General features: G+C 48.1%; 1 protein-coding gene across 1 annotated transcript in view; it reads left to right on the plus strand.

Annotated features, from left to right (window-relative positions):
* JMJD7 (jumonji domain containing 7) overlaps window positions 1-16621 on the plus strand; it is a 24539-nt gene extending 7918 nt beyond the window's left edge. The window contains exons 2-8 of the mRNA XM_004380654.2: window positions 13370-13523; window positions 13599-13852; window positions 14258-14314; window positions 15142-15237; window positions 15442-15518; window positions 15761-15920; window positions 16039-16621. Coding sequence (XP_004380711.1) covers window positions 13370-13523; window positions 13599-13852; window positions 14258-14314; window positions 15142-15237; window positions 15442-15518; window positions 15761-15920; window positions 16039-16127 — 887 coding nt within the window. The 3' untranslated portion in view covers window positions 16128-16621. The remainder of the gene's footprint in view (window positions 1-13369; window positions 13524-13598; window positions 13853-14257; window positions 14315-15141; window positions 15238-15441; window positions 15519-15760; window positions 15921-16038) is intronic.
* The last annotated feature ends 717 nt before the right edge of the window (window positions 16622-17338 follow it).

Raw genomic sequence — 17338 nt, forward strand, 5'->3', positions numbered from 1 at the left:
ATCTCTAATGTCCTGTCACCAGGTAGTTGGTTCTGTAACTCAGTATGTGCACGCCGGAGTTCATTAAAATTTCCTATATGGGATCAGCTCGGGTGTGCAGGCAGTTGATCACCAAGTGTGTGATGCAGGCTCTCACCCCCAGTCCTAGAGAGGCATGGGTGATTGGTGCAGGCACTGGACTCTGGCTATGGTAGGGGATCACACACTGAGCCAGGCAGGGGGCCAGCGGCTGCCCCTGAGAGTGTGAAAGAAAAGTGTGTCCCTATTCTCTAGGGTGAATAGGCAGGTGAGTTTTGCAGACGGTCTAAGAGCGCCGCACTATGTTGGCTGCAAAGACTCGAGGGCACCACTTTTTCTTGAACTCCTGAAGCAGGCGACTAGGCACTTTAGGAACTATCACCAGTCCTCAAGACCCTGCTGCAGATTGATAAAAGTGCCTACTTGAGGGGCAGGGCTGTTTCGAGGATCACAAATCTGCCTGTTCACAGCTGAAGCAATTGAAGTTAAACTTCAGATGTTTGCCCTGTTGTACTGTGGTAGTGAGGGCTAACGCTATTGAGATGGGTCCCCACAAGTCTATATAGGGGTATATGGCACTCAGTCTGCGGACCCTTGATTTCTATGGCCAGCAAAGGAGTTGTGCCGACCCTGTGTTCCTGGCCTAGGGGAGCCAGCAGCTTATTTTTTCCCTCTCCAAGGCCAGAAGAATGGGTCAGGGCACCTTTTGGGATCTATTTCCAGCCCAGTGGACTCCCGGTGCAGAGCAGGGAGGGAGGCAGTAAAAGGAAGAGAGGTTTTTCCCAAATCTGGTGGAGAGCACGGAGGTAGGAGGTAAAAGGGAGAGAGGTTGTTCCCAAATCTGGTGCAGAGTGCAGAGGTAGGAGGTAAAAGGGAGAGAGGTTTTTCCCAAATGGGCTTTTTTTTTTTTTTAAACTCGCCACGATAGGGTGCGCGCATGTACTAATCCTAGCCTCTTGGGAGCTGCTCTTCACTGGTTCGGAGTGTCCAAACAGACTCTCTGCTGCCGGGTCTCTCTCAACATGGAAACTGCTTCTTGAGCACGCGCACAGCACAGCTGTTTGCCTGCTTCACCACAGCCCGGCGTGGCTGTGTCTCTGCTGTGTCGCCACCGCGGCTCTAGCGTGCCTCACCTCTTCCAAACGGTCTTCCTTTCCGGTATGACTCAGATAGATTTCTTAACCTTGCCTTGTTCATGACTGCCAGATGTTCACATAGAACTAAATCACTTGTTTTTCTAGGTCTTTGTTGTAAGAGGGATATAGGAAGCGTCTAACTAGTCCGCCATGTTGACCACGCCTCCTATATTTTTCTGAATAGCCATCCTTATGGGTGTGTTGTGGTATCTTATTATGATATCTCATTGTGATTTTGATTTGTATTTCCCTAGTGACTCAGGAAGGAGCCCTGGTGGTACAATGGTTAAGTGCTGGGCTGCTAACCGAAAGGTGGGCGGTTTGAACACCAGCAGATCAGGTTTGGGAGAAAAGACCTGGTGATCTGCTTTTGAGTCAGTTCTGACTCATAGTGACCCAACAGGACAGAGTATGGGAGCAGACTGCCACATCTTTCTCCCGCATAGCAGCTGGTGGGTTCAAACTGCCAGCCTTTCGGTTAGCAGCCTAGCGCTTAACCACTGCGCCACCAGGGCTGCTTCCCATAAAGATTGTTGTGGTTGTTGTTAGGTGTCGTTGAGTCGGTTCTGATCATAGTGACCCCATCCTCACAATGGTTGTTATGCTTGTGCCCACTGTTGCAGCCACTGTGTCAGTCCATCTCGAGGGTCTGTCTTCCTCTTTTTCTCTGACCCTGTACTTTACCAAGCATGCTGTCCTTCTCCAGGGACTGATCTCTCCTGACAGCATGTTCAAAGTATGTAAGATGTAGTCTCGCCATCCTTGCTTATAAGGAGCATTCTGGTTGTACTTCTTCCAAGACAGACCTGTTCGTTCTTTTGGCAGTCCGTGGTATCTTCAGTATTCCTCACCAACACCACGATTCAAAGGCATCAGTTCTTCTTTGGTTTTCCTCATTCATTGTCCAGCATTCCCATGCATATGATGCGATTGAAAATACCATGGCTTGGGTCAGGCGCACCTTAGTCCTCAAGGTAACATCTTTGCTTTTCAACACTTTAAAGAGGTCTCTTGCAGCAGACTTGCCCAACGCAATGTGTCTTTTGATTTCCTGACTGCTGCTTCCATGGGTGTTGATTGTGGATCCAAGTAAAATGAAATCCTTGACAACGTCAGTCTTTTCTCTTTTTATCATGATGGTGATTATTGGTCCAGTTGTGAGGATTTTTGTTTACTTTATGTTGGGGGGTAACCCATACTGAAGGCTGTGGCCTTTGATCTGCATCAGTAAGTGCTTCAACTCCTCTTCACTTTCATCAAGGAACGTTGTGTCATCTGCATATCCCAGGTTGTTAATGAGTCTTTCTCCAATCCTGATGCCCTGTTCTTCTTCATATAGTCCAGCTTCTCAGATTATTTGCTCAGCACACAGATTGAATAGGTATGGTGAAAGGATACAACCCTGATGCACACCTTTCCTGACTTTAAACCACACAGTATTCCCTTGTTCTGTTTGAACGACTGCCTCTTGGTCTGTGTACAGTTTCCTCATGAGCACAATTAAGTGTTCTGGAATTCCCATTCTTCTCAATGTTATCTATAATCTGTTATGATCCACACAGTTGAATGCATTTGTATAGTCAATAAAGCACAGGTAAACATCTTTCTGGTATTCTCTGCTTTCAGCCATGATCCATCTGACATCAACAATAATATCCTGGTTCCACGTCCTCTTCTTAATCTGGCCTGAATTTCTGGCAGTTTCCTGTTGATATACTGCTGCAGACGCTTTTGAATGATCTTCAGCAAAATTATACTTGTGTGTGATATTAATGATATTGTTCAATAATTTCCGCATTTGGTTGGATCACCTTTCTTGGGAATAGGCAAAAATATGGATCTCTTCCAGTTGGTTGGCCAGGTAGTCGTCTTCTGAATTTTTTGGCATAGACGAGTGAGCACTTCCAGTGCTGCATCCGTTTGTTGAAACACTTCAATTGATATTTCTGTCAGTTCCTGGAGCCTTATTTTTTGCCAGTGCCTTTGGTGCATCTTGGACCTCTTCTTCAGTACCATCGGTTCTTGATCATATGCTACCTCTTGAAATGGCTGAACGTCGACCAATTCTTTTTGGTATAATGACTCTGTGTACCCCTTCTGTCTTTTTTTTGATGCTTCCTGTGTCATTTAATATTTTCCCCGTAGAATTCTTCACTATTGCAACTCGAGGCTTGAATTTTTTTCTTTAGTTCTTTCAGCTTAAGAAATGCTGAGCGTGTTCTTCCCTTTTAGTTTTGTATCCCCAGCTCTTTGCGCATGTCATTATAATACTTTACTTTGTCTTCTCAAGCCGCCGTTTGAAATCTTCTGTTCCGTTCTTTTAGTTCATCATTTTTTCCTTTTGCTTTAGCTACTCGACGTTCAAGAGCAAGTTTCGGAGTCTCTTCTGACATCTATTTTGGTCTTTCTTTCCTGTCTTTTTAATGTCCTCTTGCTTTCTTCACGTATGATGTCCTTCCACAACTTGTCTGGTCTTCAGTCATTAGTGTTCAATGCATCAAAACTGTTCTTGAAATGGTCTCTAAATTCAGGTGGGATATACTCAAGGTCGTACTTTGGCTTTCATGGAGTTGTTCTAATTTTCTTCAGTTTCAGCTTGAACTTGCCCATGAGCAATAGATGGTCTGTTCTGCAATTGACCCCTGGCCTTGTTCCTGACTGATAATATTGAGCTTTTCCATTGTGTCTTTCCACAGATGTAGTCGATTTGATTCCTGTGTATTCCATCTGGTGAGGTCCATGTATATAGTCACTGTTTATGTTGGTGAAAAGAGGTATTTGCAATGAAGAAGTCGTTGGTCTCACAAAATTCTATTATGTGATCTCTGGCATTGTTTCTATCACCAAGGCCATATTATCCAACTACCAATCCTTCTTTTTGTTTCTACCTTTCGCATTCCAATCTCCAGTAATTATCAATGCATCCTGATTGCATGTTCGATCAATTTCAGACTGCAGAAGCTGGTAAAAATCTTCAATTTCTTCATGTTTGGCCTTACTAGTTGGCACGTAAATTTGAATAATAGTTGTATTAACTGGCTTTCCTTGTAGGCATGTGGATATTATCCTATCATTAACAGTGTTGTACTTCAGGATAGATCTTGAAATGTTCTTTTTGATGATGAATGCAATGCCATTCCTCTTCAAGTTGTCATTCCCAACATAGTAGACCATATGATTGTCCGATTCAGAATGGCCAATACCAGTCCATTTCAGCTCACTGATGCCTAAAATATCGATGTTTATGCATTCCATTTCATTTTTGACAATTTCCAATTTTCCTAGATTCATACTTCGTACATTCCACGTTCCGATTATTAATGGATGTTTGCAGCTGTTTCTTCTCATTCTGAGTCGTGTCACATCAGCAAATGAAGGTCCCGAAAGCTTGACTCCATCCACGTCATTAAGGTAGACTCTGCTTTGAGGAGGCAGCTCTTTCCCAGTCATCTTTTGAGGGCCTTCCAACATGGGGGGCTCATCTTCCAGCACTACATCAGGCAGTGTTCCACTGCTATTCATAAGGTTTTCACTGGCTAATTCTTTTCAGCAGTAGACTGCTGGGTCCTTCTTCCAAGCCCCCACGTGTCTGTCAGTTTGTCGTAGTGTGGGGGCTTGTGTGCTGCTATGTTGCTGGAAGCTATGCCATCGGTATTCAGATACCAGTAGGGTCACCCATGGCGGACAGGTTTCAGCTGAGCTTCCAGACCAGGAAGATGGACCCATAAAGATTACAGCCTGGGAAACCCTATGGGGCAGTTCTACTCTGTCCTATTGGCTTGCTATGAGTTGGAATCGACTTGATGGCACACAACAACAATAAATAGACTAATGACACTGGGCATCTTTTCATGTGCTTCTTGGCTATTTGTATATCTTCTTTGTCATTTCAGGTCTTTTGCCCATTTTTAAATTGGGTTGTTTGTCATTTTGTTGTTGAGTTGTAGGAATTCTTTATATATTCTGGATATTAAACTTCTATCAGATATGTGGTTCTGAAATATTTTTTCCTCATTTGTAAGTTGTCTCTTGACTTTCTTGATAAAGTCTTTTGATGCACAAAATTTTTTCATTTTGATGAAATCCAGTTTATCTATTTTTTCTTTTGTTGCCCTGCTTTGGTGTCATAGCTAAGAATTAATTGTCAAAAACAAGGTCTTGAAGCTTTACTCCTGTGTTTTCTTCTAAAAGTTTTATGGTTTTAGTTCTTACATTTATGTTATCGATCCATTTTGAGTTAATATGCATATATGGTGTGAAGTATTGGTCCAGCTAATATCATTCTTTTGCATTTGGAGATCCAGTTGCTTCAGCACCATTTATTGAAGAAACCATTCTTTCCCCATTTAATAGGCTTGACACCATTGTCAAAAAATCAGTTGGCCATAGATGTACGGGTTTATTTCTTGACTCTCAGTTCTATTCCATTGATCAGTATGTCTGTCCTCACTTGAGTACCTCACTGTTTTGATTATTGTAGCTTTATAGTACGTATTGAAATTGGGAAAGTGTGAGTCCTCCTATTTTGTTCTTTTTCAAGATTGTTTTGGCTGTTTGGGGCCCAGTCTTAGTCATCTAGTGCTGCTGTAACAGAAATACCACAAGTGGATGGCTTTAACAAACAGAAGTCTATTCTCTCACAGTCTAGTAGGCTAGAAGTCCAAATTCAGGACATCAGCTGCAGGGGAAGTTTTTTTCTGTTGGCTCTGGAGGAGGGTCCTTGTCATCAGTCTTCCCTTGGTCTGGGAGGTTCTTAGTGCATGAACCTCTGGTCCAAAGAATGCGCTGTGCTCCCAGTGTTGCTTTCTTGGTGGTGTGAGGTCCTCTGTCTCTCTGCTCGCTTCTCTCTTTTATGTCTCAAAAGAGATTGACTCAAGCAAGACACAGTCTGATCTTGTAGATTGAGTCCTGCCCCATTAACATAACTGCTGCCTATTCCACCTCATTAACATCATAGAGGTAGGATTTACAACACGTAGGAAAATCACATCGGATGACAAAATGGTGGACAGTCACACAATACTGGGAATTTGGCCTAGCCAAATTGATACACATATTTCTGAGGGACACAGTTCAATCCATGACAGCCCCCTTATGATTCCATATCCATTTCTGCAAAAAAAGCTGTTGGAATTTTGACAGGGATTGCATAGAAATCTGTGGATTACTTTGAGTAGTACTGTCATCTTAACAATATTAAGTCTTCCAGTCCCTGAACATGGGATGGCCTTCCATTTATTTAGGTTGTCTTTAATTTCTTTCAGAAGTGTCTTATAGTTTTCAGTGTTTGTCTTTCACCTCCCTAGTTAAATTTATTCCTATGGATTTTATTCGTTTAGATGGTATTGTAAATGGGGTTGTTTTATTTCCTTTTCAGATTGTGTTTTGCTGGTATATAGAAACACAACTGATTTTTGTGTTGATCTTCAACTCTGCAGTTTTACTGAATTCATATATTAGCTCTAGTAGCTTTCTTGTGGATTCTTTAGAATTTTCTATATGTACGTATAGATGTATATATATATACACATATGTACATATATACACATACGTGAACACATGTACATGTAGATACACATACGTATATGTACACACATATATATACACATAAAGAAGATTTATATATAAAACCCACCAGCTTGCTCTGTGGGAAACCTTATGGGGCTGTTCTACTGTGTCCTGTAGGGTCTCTGTGAGTCGGAATCAACTTGATGGCTGTGGGTTTTTAGGTTATTCTGATGTGGATGCCTTTTATTTCTTTTTCTTGCCTAACTGTTCTGGCTAGAACTTCCAGTATAATGTTGAATAGCAGTCATGAGCGTGGGCATCCTTATCTTGTTTCTGATGTGGGGGAAAGCTTTCAGTCTTTCAACAGTCAGTATAATGTTTGCTGTATTTATCACGTTGAGGAATTTCCCTTCTAATTTGCTCCGTGTTTTTATCTTTAAAGAGTATTGGATTTTGGTCAAGTTCTTTTTCTGCATCAGTTGAGATCATCATGTGATTCTTTTCTTTCATTCTATTAGTGTGGTGGTATTACATTGATTGATTTTCTAATGTCGAACCACCCTTGCATTTCTGGGATAACTCCTACTTGGTCACGATGTATAATCCTTTTAATGGGCTGTTGGATTCAGTTTTTTAGTATTTTGTTGAGGATTTCTGTGTCTGTATTCATGAGGGATATTGGTCTGTAGTTTTCTTGTGTCTCTCTCTGGCTTTGGTATCAGAGTAATGCTGACCTCATGGATTGAGTAAGGAAGTGCCCCCTCCTCTTCTATTTTTTGGAAGAGTTTGGGCAGGAATGGTGTTCATTTTTCTCTAAGTGTTTGGTAGAATTCACCAGTGAAACCATTTGGTCCTGGACGTTTCTTGGTGGGAGGTTTTTGATTACTGATTCAGTATCCTCACTTGTAATTCGTGTGAAGTCTTATTCTTAACATCAAACATACACAGGTGGTGGTTGGAGTCTCGCTCTCTCTGAACCCCTGCTGGGAGGAAACAGTCTTCTTTAGTCTGAACAGGCCCTTTGGGCTGTGAGCCCTGAGCTGTGAGCCTTGCAGAGCTTTCGGAGGATTGGAGGCAGCTGTGCAAGCATCCCTGGCCCTCCCTCCTGCTGATTGTGCTCCTCCCTCCCTCCCTCTTTCCTTCTATTTTTAAATGGTTTCTGGCCACTGAATATCCGTACAGGAACATGCTGTAAAAACAAAACGAGAATATAATGTGAATAAAGTTTCTCTCCCATCCCAGGCCCCCAGTTTGCATCCTTCCAGAAGTGTTCTGTTTATACCCGTGCGCGCATATGACCATATCCCCTCGTTTTTATAAACACAGTCTGCACCACGGTTTTTTGTTTGTTTGTTTTTTGCACCATGTAGCTTGATCATTCCATTTATCCCTCCACCTCAGTCTTTTCTCACCTATGTACTAGGGCTGTAATTGACTGAATCAGCCCATCATCGATCGGCATTTTGGTTATTTCCAATCTGTTGTTTTCACTAACGCTGCAGTGAATACTCTGAGTATTCATTTAACAAATAGTCACTAAGCACCTGTACGTGCCAGGCTCTGTTCCGCGTGTTTGGGATACGTCACTCAACAAGAAAAATCTCTGTCCTCGTGGCGCTTACATCCTAAGTGAGGAGACAGACAGCTAACCAGAAAAAAAACAAAAACAACCACACCAGTTGCCGTGGGGTCGATTCTGAGTCATGGCGACCCCACGTGTTGCAGAGTAGAACTGTGCTCCATGGGGGTTTTCAAGGCTGTGACTTTCCGGAAGTAGATTTCCAGGCCTTTCTTCCAAGGTGCCTCTGGGTAGATTTGAACCTCCCAACCTTTCGGTTAGCGGCGCAGCGCTTAACTGTGCCACCTAGGGACTCTACAACTAACCATAGGCACACTAAATGAATATATATAGGTCAGAAGATGAGTGCTGTGGACTGGGGGTGGAGGCTGGTTGTAAGTTTAGATGAGATGGTCAGAATGGGCCTCACTGAGAAGGTGACATTTGGGCACAGACTTGAAGGAGCAGAGGGAGGGAGCTGTGCAGACATCTGCAGAGGAGGATTTCAGGTGGAGGGCACAGCCCAGGCCAATGGCCCAAGGTGGGAGCGTGCCTGGTGTGCTTGGGGAGCAGCCCGTGTGGCTGGAGCGGGGTTTGTGTATGTGTGCGAGTACTTCAGTTGGTTCAGTTCCTAGCGGATCGAATTGTTGGATCAAAGGAATTGTTTAGATGGCTTTCGAAATTCTCTCACTTTGAAGCCCCAGGAGAGGGAAGTGGCCATTCTCACAAGGAAATCTATTCAATAGTGAGAAAATCAAAATAAAATAAATAAAATACAAAGGGTATAAAAATGGCAGTTTCCACGTATTTTAAGAATTCCAGTGAGAATAATGGGGATTTACTGAGCCCCAGATGGCCTTCTCCCGCGGTGACTGCTGTGATGGGCTAGAGTGGCTGGGAGGCCCTTTGCCGGTGTCTTCCCTCCACCTTCCCGTATCTCCTTGGCAGGTTCTATATTTGCCTCTTTGCCAGTGAAGCAAACGCACCAATCAACTCTTTCCTTTCCAGTTTTCCTAGGCCCACCGGGGTCTTCCCTCGCAGTTCCAATTTCTGATCTAAAAACATACTGACTTTCCAGCTGATTGCAAGGCTAAAATGATGGCCTTACCTCCCGGCTGTGGAGACACAGTCGTGAGAGGGTGAATTGTGACCTCAGAGGTGAAGGGGAGTGCGGTGGCCACTGATATTGCAGCTAGACCTGGAGGATTAAGTCACAAAGCCAAGCTGGGAGAAGGGGATTCCACCGTCAGGGAGTGGCAGGAACAAAGCCTGGCGCCACCAGAGCCAAGGGTGTGTGGTAAGGGGCAGGCACCAGGCAGAAGGAAATCCGACTGGAAGAGTAGGTTGGGCCTGATTACAGAGCCGCTTGCATGCCATTCAGACTTTATTCTGGAAGTAGTGGTGGTAAGTCATCAAAGGCAATTTACTAGGGGTGTGACGAAATGCGATTGTGTTTTAGGAAGGTAACTGCAGCTGGGGTGGTGAATGCTTTGGCAGGAAGGGGAGTTAAGCCAGGGAAACCAGTTAGTTCTCCTGTGGCAGGAGATGTTGAATACCTTCATTCAGTCATTAAGTGTTAGGGATTCAATTGTAGCCCCCTAAAGTGTGTGTCATCTTGGCTAGGCCATGATTCCCAGTATTGTGTGGTTATCCACCATTTTGTGATCTGATGTGATTATCCTATGTATTGTAAATCCTAACCTCTATGATGTTAATGGGAGCCTTGGTGGAGTAGTGGTTAAGAGCTACCATGAGCTACAGCCGCTAACCAAAAGGTCAGCGGTTCGAATCCACTAGCTGCTCCTTGGAAACCCCATGGGGCAGTTTTACTCTGTCCTGTAGGGTCACTATGAGTTGGAATCTACTCGATGGCAGTGGGTTTTTTTATGATGTTTAATGAGGCAGGATTTAGAGGCAGTTGTGTTAATGAGGCAGGACTCAGTCTACAGGATTAGGTTGTATCTTGAGTCAATCTCTTTTGAGATATAAAAGAATCCAGCAGAGAAGAGAGGGACCTCTTACCACCAAGAAAGAAGATCTGAGAGCAGAGCGCGTCCTTTGGACCTGGGGTTCCTGCGCTGAGAAGGTCTTAGGCCAGCGGGAAGATTGATGACCAGGACCTTCCCCCAGAGCCAACAGAAAGAAAGCCTTCCCCTAGAGCTGGCACCCTGAATTCAGACTTCTAGCCTCCTAGACTGTGAGAGAATAAATTTTCCTTTGTTAAAGGCATCCACTTGTAGTATTTCTGTCATAGCAGCACTAAATGACTAAGACATTAAGCAAATATTTACTGAGCACCTACTGTGTGCTGGGTACTATTCTAGATCCTGGGGATACATCAGTGAACAAGGCAAGCATCCCTGCCCTCATGGAGATTACATTCTAGCAGGGGAGACTGTCTTAGTCATCTAGTGCTGCTATAACAGAAATACCACAAGTGGATGGCTTTAACAAAGAGAAATTTATTTTCTCACAGTCTAGGAGGCTGGAAGTCCGAATTCAGGGCATCAGCTCCAGGCGAAGGCTTTCTCTCTCTGTCAGCTCTGGAGGAAGATCCTTCTTGTCAATCTTCCCCTGGACTAGGAGCTTCTCTGCACAGGAACCCCAGGTCCAAAAGACACGCTCTACTCCAAGTGCTTTTTTCTTGGTGGTATGAGATCCGTATGTCTCTCTGCTCACTTCTTTCTTTTATATCTCAAAAGAGATTGGCTTAAGACACTATCTAATCTAGTAGATCTCATCAATATAACTGCCACTAATCTATCACATTACATCATAGTTATAGGATTTATAACACACAGAGAAATCACATCCGATGACAAAATGGTAGACAATCATACAATACTGGGAATCATGACCTAGCCAAGTTGACAGATATTTTGGGGGGACACAATTCAATCCATGACAGAGGCAGATTGATAAATAAATAAGTAAAAATAGATAGTGTGTTAACCTGCTACCAAATCCGTTGCTGTTGAGTCAGACTCCGACCCATAGCAACCCTATAGGACAGAATAGAACTGCCCTATAAGGTTTCCAAGGCTGTAATCTTTATGGAAGCAGACGGCCACATCTTTCTCCTGTGGAGTGGCTGGTGGGTTCAAACCACTGACCTTTTGGTCAGCAGCCGAGTGCTTAACCACTATACCATCAGGGCTCCAGAGCTCCTTAAATAGTGTGTTAGGTGGTGATAAATGGAAAGGGATACTAGAGATTGCTAGGAGTCCCTGGGTGGTGCAGATGGTTAAGCACTTGGCTACAAATTGAAAGGTTGGCAGTTTGAATCCACCCAGAGGCACCTTCAGAGGAAGACCTTGTGATCTACTTCTGAAAGGTCACAGCCACTGAGAACCCTATGGAGCACAGTTCTACTCTGACACACATGGGGTCACTGTTTTAGTCATCTAGTGCTGCTGTAACAGAAATACCACAACTAGATGGCTTTAACAAAGAGAAATTTATTCTATTACAGTCTAGTAGGCTAGAAGTCCAAATTCAGGGTGTCAGCCCCAGGGGAAGTCTTTCTCTCTCTGTTGGCTTTGGAGGAAGGTCCTTGTCGTCAGTCTTCCTTTGGTCAAGGAGCTTCTCAGCGCAGGAACCTCTGATCCAAAGGATGCACTCTGCTCCTGGTGTTGCTTTCTTGGTTGTATGAGGTCCCTCTGTCTCTCTGCCCGCTTCTCTCTTTTATATCTCAAAAGAGATTGGTTTAAGACACAACCTAATCTTGTAGATTGAGTCCTACCTCATTAACATAACTGCCGCTAATCCCGCCTTATTAACATCATAGCGGTAGGATTTACAACACATAGGAAAATCACATCAGATGACAAAATGGTGGACAATCACACAATACTGGGAATCATGGACTAGCCAAGTTGACAGATATTTTGGGACACAGTTCAGATGGACACAGTTCAATCCATGACAGTCGCCATGAGTTGGAATTGACTCGATGGCAACTGATTTTTGTTTTAAAATAGAGATCGTTGAGGTGGGGCAGTTTATAACTTAAAGAAGGATAGCCAGGGAAGGAAGCCTCACTGAGGTGATGTTTGAGTGAAGACCCAAAGTAGATAGCTTGAATGTGAAGGAGAAAAGCAGCAGGTAGGTGTGAGAGACACTTGGAGGTAGAATCAGTGGGACTTAGAAATAACCAATAGGATAACAAGAGTGCAGGAGAAGGATGCGTCGAAAATGAGCAATATGGGGCTGGTACAGACATCCCCACAGGCACACACTGTGCAGTACTGTTCATAAGACCCAAGGGTTTCATGTGATAGTCTGTCTCCCCAGTTAGGTTGTAAGCATCTTGAGGTGACACCTCCCCACTGGCCAAGCCAGGTGCTGAGCACATTCCAGAATATTCAGTAAATCTTTGCCATTGGAGTGTGTTCTGGGGCCACACCCCACCCAAACCAGCCCATGACCTTGGGCCTCAGTTGTACTCATTCTGGAGCTCCCTGCACTGCTCCAGTGGCTGCTTTTCCTGATGATGCTGGGAGGCTGGCTTCTCCAGGTGGGGGAAGCTAAGGGTCCACTGTCTGTGGCCCGAGCTGGCCACGGAGGATTTGGGTTATGGGCTGAGCAGGAGCCCTGGGCCTGTGGGCTTTTATGGCCCTTAGTGGAGGGTCTGTGTGTGCTTCATGCTTTCTCCTTTAACTTCCCCTCCTCATTCTTCCATTCCTAGTTATCCAGGGTCCCTTGTTACCAGTGAGCATGCTCAGTGACACCGTGTCTACACGGCTGGCGGGGCAGGGACTGGGTGCCAAGGGAGGGCGTCTACATGGGCCGTGGGGCAGGGGCTGGGTGCCGAGGGAGGGTGTCTACATAGGCCGTGGGGCAGGGGCCTGGTGTCTAGGGAGGGCGTCTACGCGGGCGGCGGGGCAGGGTCTGGGTGTTCAGGGAGGGCTTCTACGCGGGCGGTGGGGCAGGGGCCGGGTGCCTAGAGAAGGTGTCTATAGGGGCGACAGGATGGGGGCTGGGTGTCCAGGGAAGGTGTCTACACAGGTGGTGGGTCAGGGGCTGGGCGTCCAGGGAGGGCATCTACACGGGTGGTGGGTCAGGGGCCGGGTGCCCAGGGAGGGTGTCTACACAGCAGTTGGGCAGGGGCTGGGTGCTGCTGGTGTCAGCACCTGTCTCCCTGTCTCAGAGCTCAGCGTGCCTCTGGCTGTGCCCTACCTGGACGAGCCCCCCACTCCACTCCACTTCTACCGGGACTGGGTCTGCCCCAACAGGCCCTGCATCATCCGCAATGCTCTGCAGCACTGGCCGGCCCTCCAGAAGTGGTCACTCCCTTACCTGAGGTGGGCTGTGCTGGGGTGGGGTGGTGGGTGGTGCTTTGTGGCATCTGGGCATGGCCTGAGTGTCCCTTCCTCCAGGGCCACAGTAGGCTCCACAGAGGTGAGTGTGGCTGTGACCCCAGATGGCTACGCAGATGCAGTGCGGGGAGACCGCTTTGTGATGCCAGCCGAGCGCCGCCTGCCCCTGAGCAGCGTGCTGGACGTGCTGGAGGGCCGGACCCAGCACCCTGGAGTCCTCTATGTGCAGAAGCAATGCTCCAACCTGCAGACCGAGCTGCCCCAGCTGCTGCCTGACCTGGAGCCTCACGTGCCCTGGGCCTCCGAGGCGCTGGGTTAGTGGAGGAGGCAGGGGCAAGGGGTGGTCTCTGACCTGGCGGCAGGGCAGGGGTGCTATGGGAAGGAAGGGGTCAGCCCTGGTTGCTTCTTCTCTTCCTTTGATGATGACTCGGCCCACACTCTTGGCCCCGCAGGCTCAGGTGCTGCCCACTAAACGCTCAGCTCCTCAGGCCTTGACATGATAGCCAAGGAACTGCTGAGAATTGTCGCCCTTGCTGCTGCCTCAGAGAGGGTGGGCCCCTTCCCCAAGCTCTCCAAACCTCTGCCTCTTCTCCCCACTCTCTTTCTTAGGCCCCCTTTGCTCCGCCCAGTTTTTTGCCCCAACATCTCCGTAGAGTGCTTATCCCCAGCCTGGCCTTCAGGGAACACTCTCTCCTAACCCTCTTCCCTCTGGCCTGCAGGAAAGATGCCCGATGCTGTGAACTTCTGGCTGGGGGAGGCAGCTGCAGTGACATCTTGTAGGTGTCAGAAAATACAGGACGGGGAGGAGGGACCATGAGGCCAAGAGTGGGAGGTTGGGCCTGGAGAGAAGTGGGGCCGACTGTCCTCCAAGATTTCTCCTGGGTTTCTGGGACTTAGGCACCACAAAGGGTCTGCCCAGCATGCTGAGGCGGGGAGGCATTGGGTGTGGGGTGGCACTGGGGTGGGGTGCGCTGGTCTTCTAGGTGCCGAGAAAGCTCTCAGAAGGTCAGCTAGTTTGGGAGGTGAACTTAGGAGAACCCCATGTGCTCGAATTCACCTCCTGGTGAAGAAGAACCAAGGGCCTGGTGAACGCCAAGTCCCTGGTGGACGAGATCTAAAGGGCTCGCCAACTCCTTGGCTTCATCTTGAGCCTGCTTTGACTTTGTTGTTGTTGTTGAGATGAACACAGCAAAACATACACCAATTCAGCAGTTTCTACATGTGCAATTCAGTGACACTGATGACATTCTCACCCTCCTTTTCCAAGTAATTCCTCCACCATTGACATAAACTCACTGCCCCCTAAATTTCCTGTCTAATTTTTCAAGATGCTGTAATCAGTTTGATCCCATGTAGCTAGATCTTAAAAGAGCATAATGCTCAAGGCAGACATTATTTGCCAGTTAAGTTGAACGTTGTTTGGTTTAAGAAGATTCAGGGGATGTTTTTGGTTTAAGGTTTAAAGATTATTTCAGGGCATGCTTTGACCTTTGACGTGCTGTTCTTTTACACCATCAGCTGTCTTGAGGTGCCAGGCTTGGAGCAGGTGGTTTGCCCTCTGCCCCTCATGACCCTGCCTGTGGGGCTGTTTTTGTGTCGACAGTGCACAAGGATCACTATGAGAACCTCTACTGTGTTGTCTCGGGAGAGAAGCACTTCCTGTTACATCCGCCCAGCGACCGGCCCTTCATCCCCTATGGTAGGGGACATGGCCTGCTGGGGAGCAGGGGACTCGAGCTAGAGGGAGGGAGGGCAGTGAGAGCCTGTGGCATGGACACAGCGTCTCCTTCAGTAGGACCCTGACCTTGCCCCTGAGGCCTGGGAGCCAGTGGGAGTGGCCGGGGCAGGGTATGGGGGCTGGAAGCACTGTCTGCTGAGGCCCCCCACTCTTCTCTGGCCTCAGAGCTGTACACACCAGCAATCTTCCAGCTCACCGAGGAGGGTACCTTTAAGGTGGTGGATGAAGAGGCGGTGGAGAAGGTGTGTTCCTGGGCCCTGGGGAGGGATGAGCCTCACATCTTGCGGAGGGGGAGGGGGAGGGCAAGAGCCTGGGCTCTGAGAAGCAGGCTCAGAAGATCTGGGAAGCGGCACCTTCCTCTGAAAAATCCCGAAATCTAGGGCTGCCCAGTGCTGAGCGGTGTGGGGCCTGTGGGCTTACCTATGGAAAAGACAGAGCCTGAGGGGGCCTTGCGGCCTGTTTCCTGGCCCTGCTGTGTCCCCAGGTGCCCTGGATCCCACTGGACCCTCTGGCGCCAGATCTGGCCCGGTACCCTGGGTACCGTCGGGCGCAGGCCCTGCGCTGCACCGTGCAGGCCGGCGAGATGCTCTACCTGCCAGCCCTGTGGTTCCACCATGTCCAGCAGTCCCACGGCTGCATTGCCGGTGAGGAGCTGCACGGCCGCTGCCCAGCAGGCCATCTGGGCAGGGCGGGCTGGGACGGCTCTCAGGTAGAAGGGTTACAAGAAGGAGCCTCCCACTCACACCCCCGTTCTCCCTACAGTGAATTTCTGGTACGACATGGAGTACGACCTCAGGTACAGTTACTTCCAGCTACTTGACTCTCTCACCAAGGCCTCAGGCCTCAACTAGTGGAGCCCTGGTGAACATTGCCACCCACAGCTCAGGGAACAGTCAGGCCCCTCCAGGGCCAGGTCGATTCTAGAGACACCTCGGAGGCGACATGCACACCGGCTGCTGGTCCGGGCCCGGCTTGGGTTGGGATCAGCTTTAGAGACTCTTGGATGGGATCAGTAGGACCAGGAAGTGCCAGGCAGGTCTAGGTGAGGCTTCCTGGGAAGTTGCCACACAGGTGAGGCAGTGACCTGTCACCAGGAAGAGTGGAGCTTCAGGTCCAGCACCGCCTCTCGGCAGCTTGGTGGCCGTGGGCAAGCTACTGCGTCTCAGAGCATTGGTGTCCTTGTCTGTAAAACAGAGATAATAATGGTCCTACCTCACAGGCTGCTGTGGGGCCTGGAGGTGGGGTCTGTAAGGCCCCAGCGCTGACAGGGCCTGCATGGAGGAGACGCACAATAAAAGGCAGCGATTCATAGGCTGTGACTCTCTCTCTTGAAGTTGCCTTCTGTGTCTGGAGGGTTTAAGGTCAGGTAAAAACTTCCAAAGGTCCCTAATTGGGGGTGAGGGCCTGGTCCAGACCTTGGCCTGAGGCACTGTCTGTCCATGACAGCCACCAAACCCTTCCTCAGGCCAGGGGCAGACCCTTTCTCTGCTGTTGTAGCTCTCCGGCATGGACCGGTTGACTCAGGGCCTGTAAAGCTGCGCCTGAGTTTGCCCTGGCCTCGTTTGCTTTCCTCCTCTGGCTCCAGGGCATCTGGTGGGGTTGGTGCCCCCAAAAAAGCACAGGTAGGAGAGGACAGAAGCATGTACCCCTCCTGGGCTGTTCTCTGTGGAAGGAGCTGGTCTCCTCACTCGACTCTCCCTCCCCCCACAAACTGGGCCCTCGAAATGAAAGAGTCCCTCTCCCCCTGAGTGCCAACCTGGAGGCCTTATCCCCGGCACCCAGCACCCATCTCCAAGGATGGAGGCCGTCCAGCACCTGGCTTTGAAGGGCTGATTTATGTAACAAAACCACTCCCCTGCCAGCTGATGATGGGGCCCGGGGCACTTCTGTCAGATTGGCCCAGCGCTTCAGTCAAGACTGGGCTTTCCTGTCATACTGGTACCAGGAGGTTGTGAAAGGCCCTGCTGATGGGGTACTCAGCTCTTCGGTTTGCCCCGCTCTGGAAGTCCACCCCTGCTTTCCAGACCTCAGCGGCCCCTCCAGGCACCCCCTTCCTTTTCCT

This window comes from Trichechus manatus, unplaced genomic scaffold, assembly GCF_000243295.1.
Source record: "Trichechus manatus latirostris isolate Lorelei unplaced genomic scaffold, TriManLat1.0 scaffold00076, whole genome shotgun sequence".
Lineage (NCBI taxonomy): Eukaryota > Metazoa > Chordata > Mammalia > Sirenia > Trichechidae > Trichechus > Trichechus manatus.